Source organism: Marmota flaviventris, chromosome 10 (genome assembly GCF_047511675.1).
Source record: "Marmota flaviventris isolate mMarFla1 chromosome 10, mMarFla1.hap1, whole genome shotgun sequence".
NCBI classification, from domain to species: domain Eukaryota; kingdom Metazoa; phylum Chordata; class Mammalia; order Rodentia; family Sciuridae; genus Marmota; species Marmota flaviventris.
The window spans coordinates 3,683,063-3,703,280 of NC_092507.1; the positions used below are offsets into that span (position 1 = coordinate 3,683,063).

General features: G+C 56.8%; 1 protein-coding gene across 1 annotated transcript in view; it reads right to left on the minus strand.

Annotated features, from left to right (window-relative positions):
- Positions 1 to 14,385, minus strand: part of Chd5 (chromodomain helicase DNA binding protein 5) — a 55,917-nt gene extending 41,532 nt beyond the window's left edge. The window contains exons 1-2 of the mRNA XM_027947646.2: positions 14,307 to 14,385; positions 4,944 to 5,071 (exon numbers count right to left, since the gene is read on the minus strand). Coding sequence (XP_027803447.2) covers positions 4,944 to 5,071; positions 14,307 to 14,385 — 207 coding nt within the window. The remainder of the gene's footprint in view (positions 1 to 4,943; positions 5,072 to 14,306) is intronic.
- Positions 14,386 to 20,218: the final 5,833 nt, after the last annotated feature.

The following is a 20,218-nucleotide window of genomic DNA, read 5'->3' on the forward strand; positions in this document are numbered from 1 at the left end:
AGGCTTTGCCCCTTGCTAGTCTGCAGCAGAGCTGAACCTCAGCCTCCCCATCTGTGCAAAGGCGGTGCCACAAAGGATGGTAGGCGGAACCAAGGGGGGCCGGAAGTAAGCCCTTGGGTGTTTGACACAGAGGGAAGCCATGCTCAGAAGACAGCGGCAGAGAAGGGCCAGGTCCCGCAGGCAGAGCGACACTCACGCCAGGACCACGTCCTCCCCTGGTAATGTCCAGATGACCCAAGACCCCAAGGCAGGATGAGGAAGCGAACCAGCCTCATCTCCCTTATCTGTCCATCAGACTGGGCTGGAGCCACTGCACAGGGCGAGCCTACAGCTGGGCAGCAGTGCGGACGGACAACGTGACTCAGACAAGACGGGGCTGTATAGCAACAGCTCCAGAGAACCCGGCCCAGGCATCTGCTGGGAAGCATCAGGATGAGAGAGGCAAGGAGTGGCCAGCACAGCTCCGCATGCAGGGCCAAGGGGGAGCGGAAACATGGAGGGAGGGCAGCAGGGAGCCGGGAAGCGCCGCCGCCTGCAGACTGTGCTGTCTGGCGGTGGCAGCGTGTGCACAGCTCAGGGGGAGCAGGCCTGGCAGAAGGCCAAAGCCTGGCCCTGACAGGCTGGGCCAGAGTCCACCCCAGAGCCGAGCAGGAGACCCCTTCCCTGCAGCCAACCACCTGAGGCTCAGGCAAGATGTCAGCCTCTCATTTCACAGAGGAGGAAGAAGCCGCCAAAGAGAAGGCTCTGAGGCCCAGGGGCCCCTGGCCACCTCCCTTCCCTGGGCCTCCCCCAAAGGGAGCCCACACAGCTTGGACCACACCCACCTACACGCAGCACTCACCCGAGCTCTGCTCCCCAGCCAGGACGAGTTACAGAACAAGTCTATCCCAGCAAAATTCAGCACCAGCTGTTCTGACACTTCTACAACTGGGCCTCCTTTTGCTCCCCCTGCCCCCCAAAAAATCTTGACTTGCAGAGAAAGGGAGTGGGGGATGCTGAATTGGTTCTGAAACAACTTGCAGAGAAGAAACCCAGGAACTGGGAGGACCTCAGTGGCAGAAGGAAGACCAAGAAGCAGAGGGGGGACACCAGAGAATACCTGGACCCTACAAGGGGGCCGTGGACCATAGCCTGCTCAGGGGAGGAGACCAGTAATTCCCTAGCAGAGCTCCACCCTGAGCTCTGTGAGCAACCGAGACACACAGTGGGATGTGAAAATCAGGATGACGGTCGGGACTTTGACCTTGGCACTGTCCTTTCGCTGCAGCAGCCCCAGACGTGACTGTGGGAGACGCTCCGCTCGCTGGAAGAACAATCTTAGAGGACTCGGAAGCCACCTGCAGAGCACCTTGGACACTGCGCCCCAGCTGTGCCTGTGGCGGGTCCCCTGCTCTACACCCCATTTCCCACGGAGGGCATAGCGCACCAACCTCGGTTCTGGGGACCCCAAGTGGGCAGTCCCCACTGCCCCCCTCCCTCCCAGCTCCGCAGCTGTTTCTGGATGGAAGCCTCTCATCTCCCCCGCCCCTCCCTGTACACCCAGCGCACGCACACCGCATCTCCCGAGAAAGGACGCATTTAAACTCAAAGGAAGGACTGAGAGAGTTGGTCATTCTCAATTTGGGGTCCTTCAAGATTGAGAGGGAAAAAGAAAGAATGAAATATGAGCCTTCCCATTCACGACTGTTATAAACAGTTATAATTTAGCACTGAATAATTGGTTGCTATGGTAACCGCTGCAGTACAGGTTGAAATCATTTCTCCCTCCTGCGCTCCGGTCTGACAAGGAGCTTCATCTACATATGCTCAGGTTCCGGCTGCAGCCTGGTTATTTTATGTAAATCAGAATCCATGACTTGCTGCCTGCCCCCACCCAAACTGCTGCTTGGGGCCCGCCAGCCCTGGCACCTCCTCCTGGGGTCACCTGGGTGGAGACAGAGAGGGGCAAAGGGATACAATCCCCCTGCCTGCGGGGCAGGCAGGCAGCTGGGACCCTCCTCTCTGGACACAGCATGCTCCAGACCCCCTAGGATCCACAGCAGGTCAGAGCCAGGCTCTCAGGAATGCAGGGAAGGGGGCAGCCCTGAACCAAAGGTCACCTCGAGGAACCTGTCCCCTGGGGTCCCCCAGTCCACCCCAGCCCTCCATCCTTTCCAGGTAGCACCACAGCATCTCAGTAGAGAGGAGTGGGGGGAATGAGGGAGAGCAGGGAGGGAAACGAGGCAGGAGGGGGGGAAATGGAGAGATGAGAGAGAGTAAGAGGCCAGGGGGACAGATGCATAAGGCAGAGACCAAGCATGAGCCAGAGGGAGACTCCGTGGGACCCAGCGAGAGACAGCAGACGAGAGCCAGAAAGCTGGGCTGGACACAAAACCAAACCAGGCCTCAGAGAAAGGAGAAGCTGAGACCAGGGCCCTGAGAAGCGAGGCAGCAACCAGCCCTTGCAGGGCCGCCAGCACCCTCCCACTCCTGGCCTCTGTCCAGACACTGCCTCCTTCCTGGCCAGGGCCAACATGTCCAGGAGGGAGGGGGCAAAAATCCACCCTGCCTGGGGCGGTGGCTCTCACAGGCACCTGCTGCTCCCCTGCTGGGACCCAAATGGGGGCCTGGGCAGAGCCAGCCCGAGGCTGAGACCCAGGGCCAGGTGGTAGTGCCTCTGGTCCTAGCCTCCTACCCCATCCCCAGAAATCTGTTAGAGAGGAAACAGGCACTGGGCAGGGGCCACATGGAGGAAATCCCTGCCCTCGGCCGTGAGGCCCAGGATGGAGACCCACGGAGCCTGGGGCTCAGAGGGGAAGGCAGTGGGGCAGCAGAACAGGTTTCACAGCCTCAACCAGTAAGTCACCCGAGGGCCTTGCAGTCCAGCCCATCCACTGCCCAGCACAAGGACAGACCTGCAGGGCTGCGGTGGGGACCCCGCAGTGCAGAGGGAACTACAGCAAGGAATTTAGGGACCTTGCCCATCAAAAGGGCTGGTCTCAGCTTCTCCTTCAGTGGGGGAGCCCCCAGGCACAGGGTCCCCCCTCCCTCTCCATTTAGATACTGGGAACAGGAAGCTCACCCCCTTCGTGACCCCTCAGAAGACTCAGAGCCTACAGGCCTACACATCTCAGGAGCCTCGGCCACCCACCTACCCTCAAGGACAACTCTGACCTGGGCCCTACCCTGCAGGTTGGCCCAGGGGTAAAGAGTAGAGTGTCCTGAGAGGGGGCAGACACATCAGTCCTGGACATCACACCAGAATGAAGACAGAGCTGAGGGCAGCAGGTGTGGGCAAAGTCAAGCAGGAGGACCCAGGATCCCTCGCGTGCACACACACAGTGGAGCAATAGAGGCAAGGAAGGGCCTGGGGGGCACAGCACGGGAGCTCGGAAAAGGGGCTGTGGGCGTGGCCAGGTGCACCCTTCAAGAAGCTCTCCCAGAAGGGTCGGGGCCTGCCACTGAGAAAGGCTGACCACCAACCTCAGCGAAGAGCACCAAGCAAAGAAAACCAAGCTGCCTCAGCCTCTCCCCAGAGGGGCCCTGGATGAAGACCACAGCGCAAGATCACAGACCAGGGAAACAGGCCACAAGCAGAGGTCGGGGCCGCTCCATGGCCACCTCACATGGGAAGGCACTTAATGTGTCACCAAAACAAATGGGAGGTGGAAAGGGGACACAGAATCAAGCGGCACAGGCAGCAGCTCTCACGCCCACCACTGTCCTCTCTCCCTCTGCTGGGCCTCCTTGCCTCTGCCTCTGGCCCTCACCCTGGGGCCTCCCTAGGAGCCAGAGCTGAGTTACATCCTGTGCCTAGCCGCTCAAAGCCCACTGCTGACCCCGCCTCACTTGAGAGGTAGGCAAGAGGCCACAGTGGCCCCAGGGAGCCACTGCCTTAGGTGGACTCCCAAGCACTCAGCAGGCACGTGGGCCCTCGGCTGGGTCTTCTGCTGCCCTTCTCCCTACCAGGCTCTGCCCAGGGCTCCTCACTAGCCACCTTCCTGGGCCTTTCGTCTACAACTCTAGACCAAAAAGGGGCAGAGCACTGGCCACACGTCTCCCTCAGAACAGGCAGGCTAGGAGAGGGCCATGCCTGGTAGGGGGAAAGCTGGACCCTGCCGAGAGTCCCAGGTTCAGACCTCAGCATGACCACATGTGACCGTGGGCATGGCCGTCCCTGAGCCACTTCTGCCTTGCCTGTGAAGCTAGATGCATGCTACCACCCTCTCCCCGGGGCTGCCTGGAGGACTGGAGACGAGGCCCAAAGCCTCCCAGTTGGCATGCAGTAAGGTAACAGGGCACCCAGGGTCCCAGTCCAAGTCGGGGAACCTTCAGCTGCCTCTCTGCCTCAGTTTCCCATCTGACAAGGACGAATCCCCATCCCCATCCCACCAATTTCTTTGTTTCTCTGCAGAGGTTTGGTTAAGACAGCCCCATCCCACCGATTCCCAGGGTGGATCCTGGGGTCCAAGCGAGTCCATGAAGCACGTGGAAGTATTCTGAGCGCGTGGGCTCCATCCACCCGCACCTCCCTCTCCTTTCCTGAACTGCTGGGAATCAGGATGAAAGAGACAGGAGCCCGGCTCTAGGGGCAGGCTCGGCTCACCAGGGGCTCTCCAGGACTCCGGGCCTCGCCTCTACATTTCCAGTACGTCTGCTTAGAGGGACAGAGGCTGCTACAGAGAGCCAGGAGAGAGCGCCAAGAGCCAGGAGCAGTGACCACCAGCTGTGAGGGAGGGATGTTGAATGTGGGCGTTCCACTGTCCCCACACAGGGCAGCCAGGACAGGAGAAAGGAAAGACACCCCCCCAACGTTCTCTCAGGAAATAGGATGTCATGAACCCCCCAGAAAGGCTGGCACACACCAGGCTTCCAGCACAAACTGGTTTGGGTGTTTCTCGGGGAAGCTGGGACTCCTCGTGAGGCCCAGATCTCTCAGCGCCCCTCCCGCCCTCGCATCTCACCTCTTTCTTCTTCCGCTTCCCTTTGGACTTGCTCTCCTTGAGCTTCTTGGATTTCTTTTTCTTGGGAAGGCTCATGGGCTCCGCAGGGAAGAAGCCGTGGAAGCCTTCAAGGCCACCATCTTCTTCTTCTGGAAGAGGCAAAGTGGGGAGGGATTACCCTCTGCTCCCCTAGCCAGGGTACCAGGGACCCACCCGCCACGCCAGGTGACCACTCCGGACCCTCCCCAGACCCAACCAGGGCAAGGCAGGAATGCCAGCCGTGGTGGACAATGTCAGGTCCCCTCCCTGGGCCTTTCCTTCCCCCTCTAAAATGGGACAATAACCACCAACCCCTGGTAAGACAGGGACATGGAAGCTGATCTCCAGGAACAAAAGTGAGCGATTAACCAGCTGGCACTGTGCATGGTGCGCAGGGAGGAAGCAGCCCCAGGGAACCACCCGGGGAGGGTCAGGGCCGGACACAGGCGCCAACCTGGGTGAGGCCCATCCTGTGAAAACAGGACAATTGGGACACTCAGGTCCCATCACCTGAGGACCACATAAAACCAGCACGGCAAGAGCCGGGGTGCTGGAGGAGGGGCCCGCCCAGGAGCATCCAAGATGGCACTGCACCCCTTGCCCTGACCCTGCAGCCACGTGCACAGGTGCACACACCTCACCCTACACACACACACACACACGCTGGACAGTATGCCAAGAACACGCCAGCTGGGCACCCAGGAAGATGTGGCACCCCGCAGAGAACTGTCACATTCACCACGCCTGGACTTCCCGGAAGCCACCAGAATCCTGAACCCCTCGCTTGTTTCAGCACCTTACAGGCTTCGAGGAGAGCAGAGTGGACTTGGGTGGAGAATCTTTGAAGAAGAAACTGGCTACAGCTGGGTGTGGTGGCCACACCTGTAATCCTCAGCTTAGAGAGGCTGAGGCAGGAGGATCACAGTTTCAAGGCCACCCTGGGGAACTTAGTGAGACCCTGTCTTCAAATAAAAAATAAAAAGGGCCGAGGCTGTGGTCAGTGGTAGTGTGTGTGTGCACAAGCCCAGGGCCCTAGGTCAAAAAAAGTAAGATGCTGGCTCCGAGCTCCACACCCATCTCTTGAAGGGCACAGGGTGGGACTGCCCCTCCCCCCACTTCCAACCTAGAGGAGGGGTTCCCACATGTACTGGGGGCATGATGTGTGACCTTGCCATGGGGACACAGTGGGCTGAGGCCGGACTCCCACCCAAGAAACCACACTTGAGACCAAGTTCCAAGACTCCAGGCACGGGCCATGAAGGGGAAGGGAGGAGGGTCCCCCAGGGTACACAGCACCAAGAAATAAGTCACCCAGTGTAGAACTATGGCCACACATGGGGCAAAGGGCCATGCGGAAAGAAAACCTCCAGGAGACCAGGGAAGGACCCACTCGGGTCAGTTCCCCTTGCCAGCCGGTGGCCCATGCACCCCTTGCCCGCTCGTCCTGCCCCACCCCCATGTGCCACGAGTGGCCAGCTGGGCCCACAAGGTGGGAGACATAGCAGGGTGAACAGCTCAGAGTCCAGTGGCCACCTTGCAGGACCCCACCTGGGAGGGTGAGGTTGCCCAGGGGAACCTCAGAACCAGGAGAGGGTGACCTCAGAAGTCCTTGTTACCATCCTGTATGTTCAACCTGCCAGCCAGCTGTGTGCAGGCCCCATGCAGCAGACAGAACAGCCACATACATGTGCATGGACACACGTGTGCACACGCAGGACTCAACCAAAAAACTTCCCCTCCCATGCTCCACACAGGCCCCACCCCCAGCCTGGGACCCCTGCCCACTCCCTGTCCCAAGGGAGGACAAAGAGGCTTCCTCCACACACACCCAGCCCTCAGAGGGCCCTGGTGACTCTGGTGGCTGGGCAGACACCCTTCCTACCATTCACCCTGCAGGGCCAGACTGCACCAGGTGGGGGCTATACCACTGCCTGGCACCCTCTGCACCAGGGTCCCAACCGGGAAGCAAGTTCTGCTCTGCCAGCCCCCAGGAGTCCCTGGGCAGAGGCAGGACACGCCTGAGTCCAACCCTTCCCCATGCTGAGGTGGTGGGAACCCCGAGGACCAGCGGAGCACACGGACATGGAGGGGGAGGCTCCGGAAGGTGCCCCAGGGAGCTGGTCTTAGCAGGGTGGCCTGAATATGTCCTGAAGGACCAGCACAGCGTGTCCTGACCCACTCAGGAGCACTGCTGAGGACATACCCAGGTGGAGGCACAGATGCGGTGGCCTTAGATGAGCTCCAACTCACAGAGGCATGGACAGTGGGGGGCAGGCCCTGGGTACAGCCAGGATGAGGCCAGGGGCTGCTAGAGCTGACCCCATCTGTCCCTCTAAGTCCCAACTTGGCAGGGCAGAGATTTTTCAAACCAGCTGAAAACATGCATGGGGACCCCCAGAGTCATCCTGGAGTGGAGAAGATTGGCCAGCAGTATCCGGGGTTGGCATGGAGCTAGACTAAGGCGGCCAACATGATGCCCATCCCTAATCTGCCCACTCCCCTGGCCCCATAGAGACAGCCTAGGCAGAGGCACCCCACCCCCTAGCAGTGCTCAACATGGTTATGTAATCCACTCGAGGCTGATGCAATCTCGGGAGTGGGGGCTCTCCCTGCTCTGGGCTGTCCCCTGTCCCTTCCCAGAAGAGCAGTCCCCAGATTTAGGAAGGTCAGATCAGTACATGGTCCCTGACTGACCAGACTGCACTGAGGATGAACAGGTGGCTGGGGAAGTTCTGGAAGGAAGTTCGTGGTCTGCATTGTAGTGGGAAGAAGGCAAGAGGCGCCTCACAGGTCACCCTGACCACACCCAGAACCCTTGGAGAATCAGTCCTAGATCCTGTCCATCACAGACCCCTCCTCCCCTCCCAGAAGACCTCCCAGCCCAGGGCCATCTGCCTAATAAAATCCTCCTCCAGGAAGGTTCGGAGTTGGTATGGGAGATGGGGACCCAGACCTGCCCACCCCCTTCTCTGACAGGCCCTTCCTGTTCCCACAGGCTTCTGGTCTCCTGGGGACACCTCAAGTCCATGCGTCCTGTCTTTAATATGAGAGCCCAGCCCCTCGTCTCACACAGCCCCTCTCCCTCTTCTGCAACAGGCCGTGAGTCTTCTTGGGCTCTTAGGCCTAGGAATCACTCTTCAAGCAACCACACCATCAGCCATGCCCTGAGCCCTGAGCCCTGTGCCCGGGGACCCCTGCCCCTTCTCCCTGCAGCCCCAGCTGTCAAGGACAGAGCAGAGATTCGGAGGGTGCTGAGACGCAAGACATGCAGCCAGTGGTGGTGGGCTCCCGCAGCCCTGGGGTGAGGGGCTCCAGGACTCCTTGTCCTGCCAGCTCTTGGCCTTCATAGCGGCCCACACCTCTGGCCCTCCTGGCTGGGCCCTCCCACACCAGCCCTGCCCCTCCAGGGCCTGAGGTGCCATCGATCCAAGCCAGCTATAATTAGGACCATTAGCCTGGTTATCGCTCACCTCCAGAGCCGCCCAGGCAGAGCAGGCCTGGGGAGGGGCGGGGCAGGCTGCTTCAGAGGCAAGGAGCGGATGGACAGACAGGGAGGGACAGAGCCTGGCAGGGTGAAGAGAAGGATCTTCTATAGCTTTTTCCTGAGCTCAGTCCAGCCCCTTATTAGCTCCCGGTGCACACTCTGGCTCAGCCCCGAGGGACCCCAAGCTGACACAGCTGGGTGGCCCATCCCAGGCCTACACATCACCTAATGCCTACACACCACCTGCCCTAGGCTCAGAGCACCCGACAGTGTCATATCCACTGGGACACCACACAGCAACCCCGGAGATAAGAACTACCAATCTCACTGCAGATGTGGAAACTCAAGCTCAGAGGGCCCCATCAGTTGCCCACATCTCAGTTCCACGGCCAGCAGGGAACCGACAGGCATGGGATCCTCCCGCAATTCAGCATTTCAACAGCATGTCTGGTGTGCCAAGTGGGGTCTTCGCCCTGGGGACCATGAGGTGACTGAAGCCAAGGCAGGCGGGTCTGGAAGGTCCCAGGGGCCCCTGGGGGAGGTCGGGGCTGGTCCAGGCTCACACCCACGGCAAGCCCCGCCCCTTCTGGGAGGAGCAGCGGCAGAGCAAGAAGGGGGCTGCAGGGAGCTTTGGAAGCGCAAGCTGCTCAGCGTAAAGAAAACCACGTGACTGCAGAGGGCGGTTAGGCCCCAGATTCTGGGTGGTCGAAGGGTGGGAAGAACAGAGGCAGGAGCTAGACAAGACCTTCACTGCCAAGGTCGGGGCCCCAAATGTGTCAATGATAGGGACCCAGCTCAGCAGGGTCTGGAGACAGGAGCTCCTTCTGTTCCCCAGCCTGTAACCCAGGTCCAAGCAGGGAACAAGGCCACCTGGTGGTCAGGAGGAGGCAGGGACAGGACAGTGCAGTGGCTTCAAACCAGCACCCCTCCTTGGGGTGGCCCAAGTCCCTGCCTGGCTGACTCTAGCTTCTTCTGTAAGTTGGCCTGTCCCAGCACCCTTCCTCCAGGTGACCAAGGAATTAGAAACTGTGAGTGAAAAGTGGGGATGGGACACCCAGGCGGAGCTAAGCAATGCAGGCAGAGCCCGGGAGGGTGGCCCCAGGGTGAGGGCTGTCAGGTCCGTTTTGGGTGCTAAGGAACCAGGAGTTCTGGCCAAGGAGGAGCCCAGACAAAAATTCCCATTAGTCCTCGGACCTCCCCACATGACACAGAACCTAGGCTGATGTGGGGGGCAGTACTCCCGCCCAAGAGTGATTAATAATTTATTTATGACATTTAACAAAACCCAGACATCACCTCATTTGCGTCTCATCAAAAGAAAGCGCCAGTCCTGAGGGGGAGGGGACTAGAGGGGAGGTGGCAAGGCTTCTACCAAGGAGTGACTGGGGTCTGGGGAGAGTGAGGGGCACAAGGCAGGCAGGAAGGGGCCTCCAGGCCCAAGGAATGATTGGGGGCACAGGAAAAAGAGAGAGGAGAGGAGGGCATGGGGAGACAACCCCGGAGGCAGAGGGAGAGACAGGGAGACAAGACAGAGAAGCAGAGGCAAAACTGACGGACATAGAGACAGAAGGGGGACAGAGGGAGAGAGCCAGGGAGGGGGAGATATAGACAAAGATACAGAGATGAGACAGAAAATCTCAGGGTTTCACTGCAAGAGCCCAGAAAGACATCATGCTCTGTGTTCAATACTGCTTAGGGAAGATACTCCAAAAACGTGTGTTGTGTGAATAGGTAAATGGGTGGATGGCGGATAGATGGATAGACGGATGGGGAGGGATGGAGGAATGGCAGGCAGGCAGGCAGGTAGGCATATGGACAGATAGATGATGGATGGATGGATGGATGGATGGATGGAGAATGGGGGGGTGGGGGGGTGGTGACTATGGATCGATGAATGGCTAGGTAAGTAGCAGACAGATTCTGGATGGGTAGATGGATGTGTATGTATAGATAAGTGGATGACTGATGGATGGATTCTGGATGGACTGATGGATGGTAAATGTATAGATGGCTAGATGGATGAATGCATAGTGACATACGGACAGATGAACGGTGAGTAGATAGGTGAAAGGATGAGTGGTGGGTGTACGTATGGATATATGAATGGATGGAAGGTAGATGACTGAATGGTAGGTGGATGAGTGCTGGATGGATAACAAAGATATGAATGGTAGATAAATGGAGAGATGGTGAGTAAATGGCTAGTTGGTTGGGTTTACGGGTGAATAGGTAGATGTCTGGGTGGATAATTGGTGGAATGACACATGAATCTTAGTCCCTCATCAACTTGGAAGTCACTGCCAAGTCACTGGGAAAACTGTGCTCCCTTTGCCTCTCTTCTCCCAGAAAGAATATTAAATATAACAATATAATCAGGATGCCTGGAACCCCACCCCTACACACATTCCTCAAGAATGCCAGCAAGCTAAGAAAGCCTGGGCCTTTAGAAGTCATGACAGCCACTCAGAAAGCCAGAGATGCGCATACAGACGGAGCCAGTCCTGTAGGCATGGAGAGCACAGGTCAGTCGCGTGTCCTTGGGGCGGGAGTGATCACGCTGCCTGGCCAGCTCACCAGCCTGGCTATGGTTAAGAAAGGGCCAGGCCAACCAGGCAGTGAACTTGCCAGCCCACCAGTGGTCCCAAGAGGAATTAGTGCTATATCTAAGGAAAAGCTTTGAGGTGCTATGTCCCTGTCCTCCATCCCTCCAGCCCCACCTTGGGCCTCACGCCCAGCCCTCCTCCTGCCCAGCTTACTGGATGAAAGTGCAAGTCTCAAAAGCATTTCCTTGGGGAGGCAGGATAGCTTCCCCGCTTGGATGGTGCTAATTATACCAGCCATGGATTCCTGGGTACCCATTATATGCAGGGCACTATGACCTAAATGATCCACATGCACCATCTCATTAGGCCTCATAATAACCCTCTATGAGGTAGTGAGTGCTATGTCCCATTCTAGAAGCGGGGACACTGAGGCAGAAGGCTGGTGAGCTTGCCCAAGGCCACTCAGCTAACAAAAGCAGAGCTGAGATCGGAGGCCTCCTCCATCCAACTCCCAAGCCCTCACTGACCCGTCCTCCCAGCTCCCAGGAGAATTTGGCAGCTGCTAGTCCCTGAGCCAGAAGAGGTGGGCACCCACCCCACCTTCCTCCTGGAAGCAGACTCACCCACCTGACACAAAGCCAGAGAGTTAGCAAGGGTTGGTAGGAAGCAAGAATACCGTTGAGGAAGCAAGGGCCACTCTGAGGGTGAGACAGGAGGGGGAGCCGAGCCAAAAAAAAAATGACAAAGAGTGCAACTGCTTGGATTAGAAAAAAGAAAAAACAGTTTGACAGCCCCCAAAATACTAACTCCTCCAGCCTCAAACTGCAATGTTTCAGAACCAGCTGACTCCAGGTCGCTGCCATTGACCTGGGCCCCAGGCTGCTAGTGGGCAGGCCAGTCAGCACTGAAGGAGGGACATAAGGCTGGAGCTGAGGCCACCATCACATCCAGGGGCCCAGGAGTGATCTAGGTTCCCTCCACCCTCAGACACTGAGACCATAATGATCTCTTGGCACCCTTAGTTCGGGGGGGGGGGGGGGCTAAGCCCAGCAGGTGGTCAAGGGAAGTCCACTTGAAGGGGAACCCACCGGCCCAGCAGATGGACAATAACACATCCAGAGAGCAAGAAGTGCTGCTGCCCAGACAATAAACCATTAAAATAAGTCTGTAATGGGACCACACTTGAGCCAGAGGATCAAAGAGGGTCTTCCATGGTAGCACTGGAGCTGGGACCCAAATGGCCAAGAGAAACCTCTGAGCAGAGGAAAGAGGAATTCCAGCAGAGGTCACAGTCAAGGCCCAAGGACAAGACAGAGCGAGGATAAAGGGGCATGGAGTAGAAAAGGATGGACCCAGGTTCCAAGCTCTGATTTGTGTTCAGAGGTGACCCCAGCTCCAAGGGGGGGTGATCAGTGAGAACAGGCTGGGAGGTTCTGGAAGGGATCAGGGACGTGGAAAGGAGCCTGAGCCTGGGAGGCAGAGCAGCTCATCTGGTAGGTGGACAGGGCTGCAATCCCCAGGCAAGAAGGGCAGGAGCAGGACATCTTCTCTGCCAGGCTTCGGGGACCACTCCTGGAGGCCCTGGGGACAACATCCCCCCTGCCCTGGAGAAAAAGGGAGAATGAGGGGCAGAAGGGAGATGATGACCAAGACCCAATTCCCCGGCCCTAAGAATGAGTTGGGTGTCACCAGCCTGGCATTATGCCCCTCCCCCCATCTCCTTCCTTCCCCCAAACTCAGTACCCCAATACAACCAGAGAGAGCCAGAGTACGGCAGGAAAGGACAGGGGACTCCGTCGAGAGGTCTGCAGTCCCAGAAATGGGGCTGTCCATGCCTGCTCAGCTGTCCACCACCCCATCAGTGCCACAAAGGGCCACACCCCAAACACCACAGGGCGTCTCACTGAGGAAAACAGTGAGCTGGCTTACTGAGAAGCCAGCCTCCAAGCTAGAAAGCCAACACAGGTACTTCCCATGTGCTGGGCCTCTGTATTCCCCTCCCAGGAATGGGTCTGATCCCACCAGTCTGGGAAGGTCACAGCTACTGTCCAGACAACCCGACCCCATGTGGGGACACCCCAGCAGCCTCTTTGCTAACTTGGCCTTACTGCAAGGTGAGGAACAGCCTCCTGCAGAGGCCCCAGAGTCAAAGCCATTAGGCAAACAGAAATGGGGAGAGGGGCGGGGGCGTGGCCACCTGGGGGACTCCCCACAGCAGTGAGAAGGTGCCAAGGAGCCTCGGGGCTGCTGCACCCCAACAGAAGTGAAGAGGTGCCACTGTGGCACGTTCTCATGCCCTGAGAAGACATAAAACATCCCTGGGGGCCAGATGCACATTCTCGGACGGGAAGATCCTCGGGCCTCACAGCAGAGGAGTCCAGGAGGGGCGCTGAGCAGCGGAGGAGGGCGGCTGGCCAGGCCCTGCCCAGGCGGGCCAGGTGGGAAAACGTCGGAACAAATGGCGGGCAGCTAACTGAATGGTTATCCTGTAAGGCAACCCCTCCGCACCAAATTCATTCACGCTGAAATCCTGAATTCTGAGAGAGAAAACGAGAGAGCCGGCAAGGGCAGGGGCGGCGGCCCTGGAGCGCCAGGCCCCAAGCCACAGCAGCAGGATGGGCTGGAACGCCGCTGCGCTAGGCGACAGGGGGCCGGAGACGGCGCGGGCGCTAGGGTGCGCCAGGAGGACGCCGGCGGCCCTGGCAAAGTGCAGGGAGCGGCGGTCGCAGCGCCCAGCGGCCGGGAAAAGGGAGCGGGAGTCCCATCCCGCGCGCCCCAGCTCGCAGCCCTCGCGGGCCCGAAGGAAGCCTCCCATGCCGGGCGCCTTCAGATCCCCAAACACAGCCTTTCCTCGCCCGGCTGCCGGCCCCACCCAGGCCGCCCTAGGGCCGAGACGCGCGGGGCCGGATCCCGCCTGCCCGCGGCGAGGCCAGGGACGCGCGGCGGCCAGGCAAGAGGCGGGTGCGCCGCGCCAGCAGCGCGCGATTCCCGCCCCCTTCAAGGGCACGCGGGCTGACCCGGGCGGCGCCGCGCCCCCTCCCCGCCCGGGCGCCCGCGCAGGCCCCTGCCCGCCGTCCTCCGGCCCGCGCCGCAGCCGGGGTTCGGGTCGCACCCCGCCCTGGGTCGCCCGCGCGCTGCGCTCCGGCGCTCGCCCTGCCCTGCGCCCTTGGTCGCGCGGCGCCAGAAGGGCGGGAGCACAGCCCGCAGCCCGGGCGCTCCTCCCGCGCCGCGCCGCCCCCGCCGCCCGCTCCGGCCCGGGTCCCGCGAGTCCCGGCGCCCCCACTGCCCTGGCCCCGGGGCGCCCCCGCGCCCCCTCACCTGACATCTCGTCCTCGTTCTCCATCTCCTCGGCGAACAGCCGCGGCAGCTCCTCCTCGGTGCCCAGCGGGCCCCGCATGCCCGGCGCGGGGGGGAGGGGAGGTGGGCGCCCCCCTCCCGCCGGGCGCGGTGCCAGCCTTAACCCGTGCGCTGCCGGACGGGCGCGCGCGGCGGGCGAGGCGGCCTCGGCGAGAAGATGGCGGACGCCGGCCCCCCCACCCCCTAAACCTCCACCCCCCCGTCTCGACCCCCCTTCCTCCGGCCGCCTTAGCCCGCACCCGCACAGCCCGGGCCGCTCCGCCCACCGCGCCCGGCAGCCCCAGTCCCGCAGCCGGCCGAGGGTGGCGGCGGCAGCGCCGGCGGCACGGCGGCAGGCGTGGGGGCGGCACACATGCCCGGATTGTGACGTCCAGTCTGGTTGCTGTGGCAACCCCATCCCATCGTTCCGGCAGCGGTACTAGTTAACAGCACAGAACAAGTTGGGGGGACTAGTCCTGTGCCGCCGGGTGAGCGTGGGAGACAGGGGCGCTCCGACAGGGGGAGCCGTCGAGGCGCCCGCGCGCCAGGGGACCCGACGGCAGAGCGGGCTGCGGGGACTTGGCGGCCCTAGCGCAGGAGCAGGCCGGGAAACGCCGCCCCCGCGCGCCCAGAGCAGAGCCAGCCACAGCAGCCCCGCCCACGGAGGCGCCGGGCCCGGGTCCCCAAGGGCGCGGAGGCGGGGTCTCCGGGGGCTGCGAGGAGGAAGCGCCCTACTAGGCTGACACGCGCCAAGACCCGCCCCGCACCCGGTTCCGGCCTTGACATGCTTCTAATCTCCTCTCTCAACCCATTTCGAATGAAGACTAGAAGAAAAATGTGGTTTGCATTTGGGGAAGGGACGTTCTGGAGACAGTGGGGCTGATTCCGTGAGGGTGCTTGTGCCCACCCCCCACATGTCTTCTTCCAAAACAACCCTCCTGGACTGACTCCAATTCCTACACATCCAGATCCCTGGGGGTTGTGTGGCCCTGCGTGGTCTGCGCCCCAAACTCCCACTCAGAAGCAACACCTGTGGCGAAACGCGAAGGAGCCTCCACTGCCAACCCTCGATTGCTAAAGGTAAGAAAGGAGGCCTAAGCCCTGCGGGAGCAAGACGAATTTTAAGTGAGTGCATTCAGTCTCGCTGCAGCAAGTCTTAAAGCTACTTTAAAAACGCGCGGAAGTTTCAGTGACTCGCAGGATCACCAACTCTTATCCCAGAAGGACCAATAAGAAGGGCAACTTCATCTCACTACCTGCAGCCAGACACGTGAGAGGTCCACTGGAAACCCACGGAAGCCAGGCTCTGCCTGACTTGGGAACCTCAAGGCGGTGGAAGAGGAATATAGCGCAAACCCTCTGGTCTTGGCTGAGCACCTGTCCCACCCAGGCATCCATCACCAGGAGGGTTTTCCCTGCCCTGGCACTTTTGGAGAATCATGAAAATTGTGTCCACTTGGCTGAAGGACCCCAGAGCGAGACCTCTTTGGGGAGGTTGCTACAACCCATACTGCTGGACAGGAAAAGCTGTATCTATGGCCCAGGGAGGGTTGTAAAGGTTTTTTGCAAAGCTTTATCCTGGTGCAACCCAATTTAATTGCCATTGAGCCCCAAAATCTCTTTTTTCATCCTAGGCAAAGGCAAGTCTGTCCAGCCTTCCAGGATCAAAGTGCAAGGTGCTGAGAATCCACTTCATCTCTCAGGTCTTTCTTTTTTTCTTGGCAATGGGGATTGAACCCATAAGCGCTTTACTACTCAACTACATCCCCAGTCCTTTTTTGAGACTGGGGCTTGCTAAATTGCTGAGGCTGGCCATGAACTTATGATCCTCCTACCTCAGCCTCCCAAGTCACTGGGATTACAGGTGTGTGCCACCATGCCTATTTTAAAGCACACTATACATAAAGATGCTGGATCAGAATACTGCAGGCCACCTATCAGAGGAAAGGGACAGTCAGCAGCAAGCAGGCTAAGGAACCAAAGGACCTCCCTCCGCAAAACTGTCCTCACCACTGAGCAGCTAGCCAAGGGGAGCCCCAGATCACTAGGCTGGAGCCAGGCCAGTGTTCCCTGAAAGGCTTCCTGGCTCTTTCAAGTCCACCTGTTTCCCTGACTCATAACTTCCCAGGAAAAAAACCCTAAGTTTCACCAAACACACCCACCCTTCATCACCAGCACCCTGGTACAGCTAGTGGTGATCCCCCAACCCACTGCAGGGAATTTTGGCTTAATATTTCTTAATACCAGAAAGCCCCCACCACATGTGTGTGTGTGAGTGCACACACACACACACACACACCATTAACCTTGGCTCCAATTCCCAAAGCAAGGCTGAGAAAGTCAAGATATCATTCACCATGGAAAAGCTCCAACTGCTTAATTTGCAACAAATTAGAGCCAAGATGCTCATCACTCAGGATGCTCTCCCCTCCCTAGCCTGCTCTTCCCCGTGACTGCTGCTGGGTAACATTAGCTAATACCCAAAAGGAAAGAAAGACAAAAACTGGGATAGTGGAAATAAATGGTTTTTTTTTACTACAAATCTTCAGTAATTTTAAAAGGAGAGTTCTTATTATTGTTAAAACTATTAAATGTGTGTCTTCAATGACAATGGTCCCAAAATGCCTGATGTTAAAAGCAATCCCTAAAAAGGTGAACATTCAATAAACCGCAGTCACGAGAATAAGGTCATAGTCTCAGTAGACAAGACACTCATGTTTGCTAATCACAGAACTTGTAATTACACCTCAGTGGCAATTCAAAAATCACAATATTTTAAAAATATATTAGTTACAAAAGCATCAAGGAAAATTTTTTCCCCTAGAGTTGAAAGAGATAATCACCTTCTGCACATAATGGTACTCATCCATGTAAATTTCTCATGGATAACCCAAGTCATACCTGGGGACAGTTCCTTCAAAACCTGTCTCCTCACCAAGACCACCTTGTTGGATACTTCACTGATTTCAGGCTTCTGGAGGACAGTGACGTGCTTGTACCTAGAAAGATCAAGCCTCTGCTGAGCACCTTCTGCTCAGCAGTGGGGAATTTCATCAGCTGGAATTTGGAAGTGTCCTCTGGTTGGAGGAACCAGTGTCCCTCTGCAGACCAAGACCTGGCTTCTAACTGAGGCCTTTTCCTCCACATAGGGACCTTGCACAAACCACCTGGGGTCGTGGGGGAGGCAGGCAGGAGCTTCTCAGAAAGGGAGCCCGGGCCACAGCCCTGAACCTGACAGTAGGCTTAAGCTTACTGATGGTGCAGCCTGGAATCCAGCTAAGGTCAGCGGTGAAGTCCCTCAGCAGGACAGTCCAGACTTGGAATGCAAAGGTCCTGCCTGGTCTAAAACAGCCCGAAGAAAACCAATGTGATTCTCAAATCCATCCCCAGAGCAGGAAAATAGCTGGATTAGAAATTACTGGGTTTTGTTCCCAGAAATAAGCACCATCACGGTACCTGTGTCCTTCAGCACCACCTTCTTGCTGAGACTGGAGAGCCCCCAACAGCAAGCCTCCTTCCTACCTTCCTCTCCTCAGAGAAGCCCCCTCAAAGACTTTATTCCCCCAAGTACAAACCCATTACCATGATTCAGCCAAAGGACTTCCCAGGGCTTCTGGCCCAGCAGCCTCATCCAAGAGTGCCCCCTTGGTACTGCCAGACCTGCAGCTGCTCCTTGTAAATGGTCCACATCCTAGGTTCCTCTCTCCTCCCCACTCACACTTGATGAGTTCTGGGTCAAGTCCTGAGCACAAGAAAGCAGCTTCCAGGATCTCCTGAAGTTACCAAGAGGGACCACTGCCCCTTCACGGGGATCCTTTTCACCTTCCAACCAACCAAGTGTCCCCTAAAAAGAATGAGGTTAAACATCCCCAGACAGCAACTGCCTTAAAGGCATCTGGCATGAGTGCACTCCCCTCCCCCCACTCGGGGCTCAACACTGCTCAAGGCACCAACAAGCAAGCTTGGGACTCTTGTGCCTCAACACCCGGCTACTCCTGAGGACCATGACACTATTCCCCAGTCACAGAAGAGGGGGCTAAAAATCTTCAGTAATTTTAACAGGAGAACTCTTTTTATTGTTAAAGGGTCTCACTTTAACAATAATTGAGCTCTTATTATTGTTAAAGGGTCTCACCTTCAGAAATGGTGAGACCCTGGCATACAGTGATACCACAGTCCTTCAGCTGCACTTGGGAGGAGGGCATTTGTGACAACCACAGTTGCCAACATTCTATTTTGTGACTTAATGTGAACTTACATCACAGTTTAAAACTCAAGTGATCCCAAGGTTTCTGAGCCCTGGCATTTCCAATCAGGCAGGTGAGGAACAGGACCAGATGGACACAGAGGGAAATGGACCAAGAGATGCCCTGGGTGGAGTTGCTCTGGCAGGAGCAATGTGACTCAAGCCTACACTATATATTTCCCACCAGAAAAAGGTATGGTTTGCAAAGCTCTTCTCCAGACTATGAAGCTCAGCCAACTCCAGAATCTCATGGAAGCAAACAGCAGATTAAAAAATGAAGATTAAGGACATATTTTACTCCACACCTCATCAGCACTCAGAGAATAAAGGTTAACAGATCAGTCCTTAAAAAAAAAAAAAAAAAAGGCTTGCACAATAATAGTAGTCATGTGTTAGCCTCTTTAATATAAAACGTGATCAAACTCAATTACAAGAGTTCAAAAAAGCATAGAAAAACCAGTGATTTCAATTTTATTACACTTCTTAAAATTGCAGAGGACCATTTTAAAAAAATGCTAATCTTAGTCCAGGGTTAATTTTTTTAACAGCCAAACTAAGAATTACTACATGGAAACAGCTATGCAACAAACAAATTTGCAAACCCAAGTCACACACATATAAAGTTAATAATCATGGTAAGGGACACAGCCAAAGAGCAACTGATGGATGCCTCCGTTAGGTTTGAAAGAAATGCTGCCTTCTGTGAGGGCAGAGGAGAAATGTGCAAACAATTCTGCCTCAAGAAATTTGCATAGAAATAGAAAATGCAAGAGCCTTTGCCACAAGTGAAATTGCAAAACCTCAACACGTTAAGCTCAATCCAAGAAGCACCAAATGTTAAATTGGAGCCATGGTGGGACCTGGACATTTAATTTCCAGCTGTGCAGCTCAGAGAGCTGTCATCTCAGGTATGGAAATCAGGTGGTCAGCTCTTTAAAACATGAATTTTTATACAGCATAATTACAAAACAAGGCAGACACTTCTGCAGAATTGTTTGGATTTCAGAAGGTTGCATTGTTATCAGGTTCTTTCAATAATGTGGCCACTGAAGCCCTTCCCATTGTCAAGTCCCCTAACCTCTGCATACATTTGACACGAAATCCCAAGCAGACATATACCATTTCACAGGAGTTTTTGTGTGATATTGGGGATGGAACCCAGGGCTTTATTCATGTTGATCAACTCTTCTACCACTGGGGACTTTAGACATGAAGTCCAGTCATGGTCTTATGTGGTGTAGAAACAACTATTTCCTGGGCAATTCCCAAATCCTCAGCAAGAAATATTCCCCAATGGCCTCTCAAGCCCCACTCTAGGCAATCCTCTGGAGCCCTGGGCATCAAATGGCTCCCCTCTTGGGAACTCACAGATTGATGTCTCCAGCTCCCTCTGCTGGAGGCCAGAGTGACAGTCTGTTGCAAAGACTTATAGAAATATTTACAAATTCATTTTTATACAATTGCTCTCCAAACCCTTTTGTGAAGGGTAGAACACAGCAAAGCTAAAGGATCACATTTTATTGGCATAGAAAGAAAAAGGATTAGCGTACATAGTTGTGAGCATTAAAAGTAATTTGTAGTTTAAAAATGAAGACAGAAGTCTAGAAACCCGCATGTCATTGACACTGCCATTTCCCACAAGGCGATC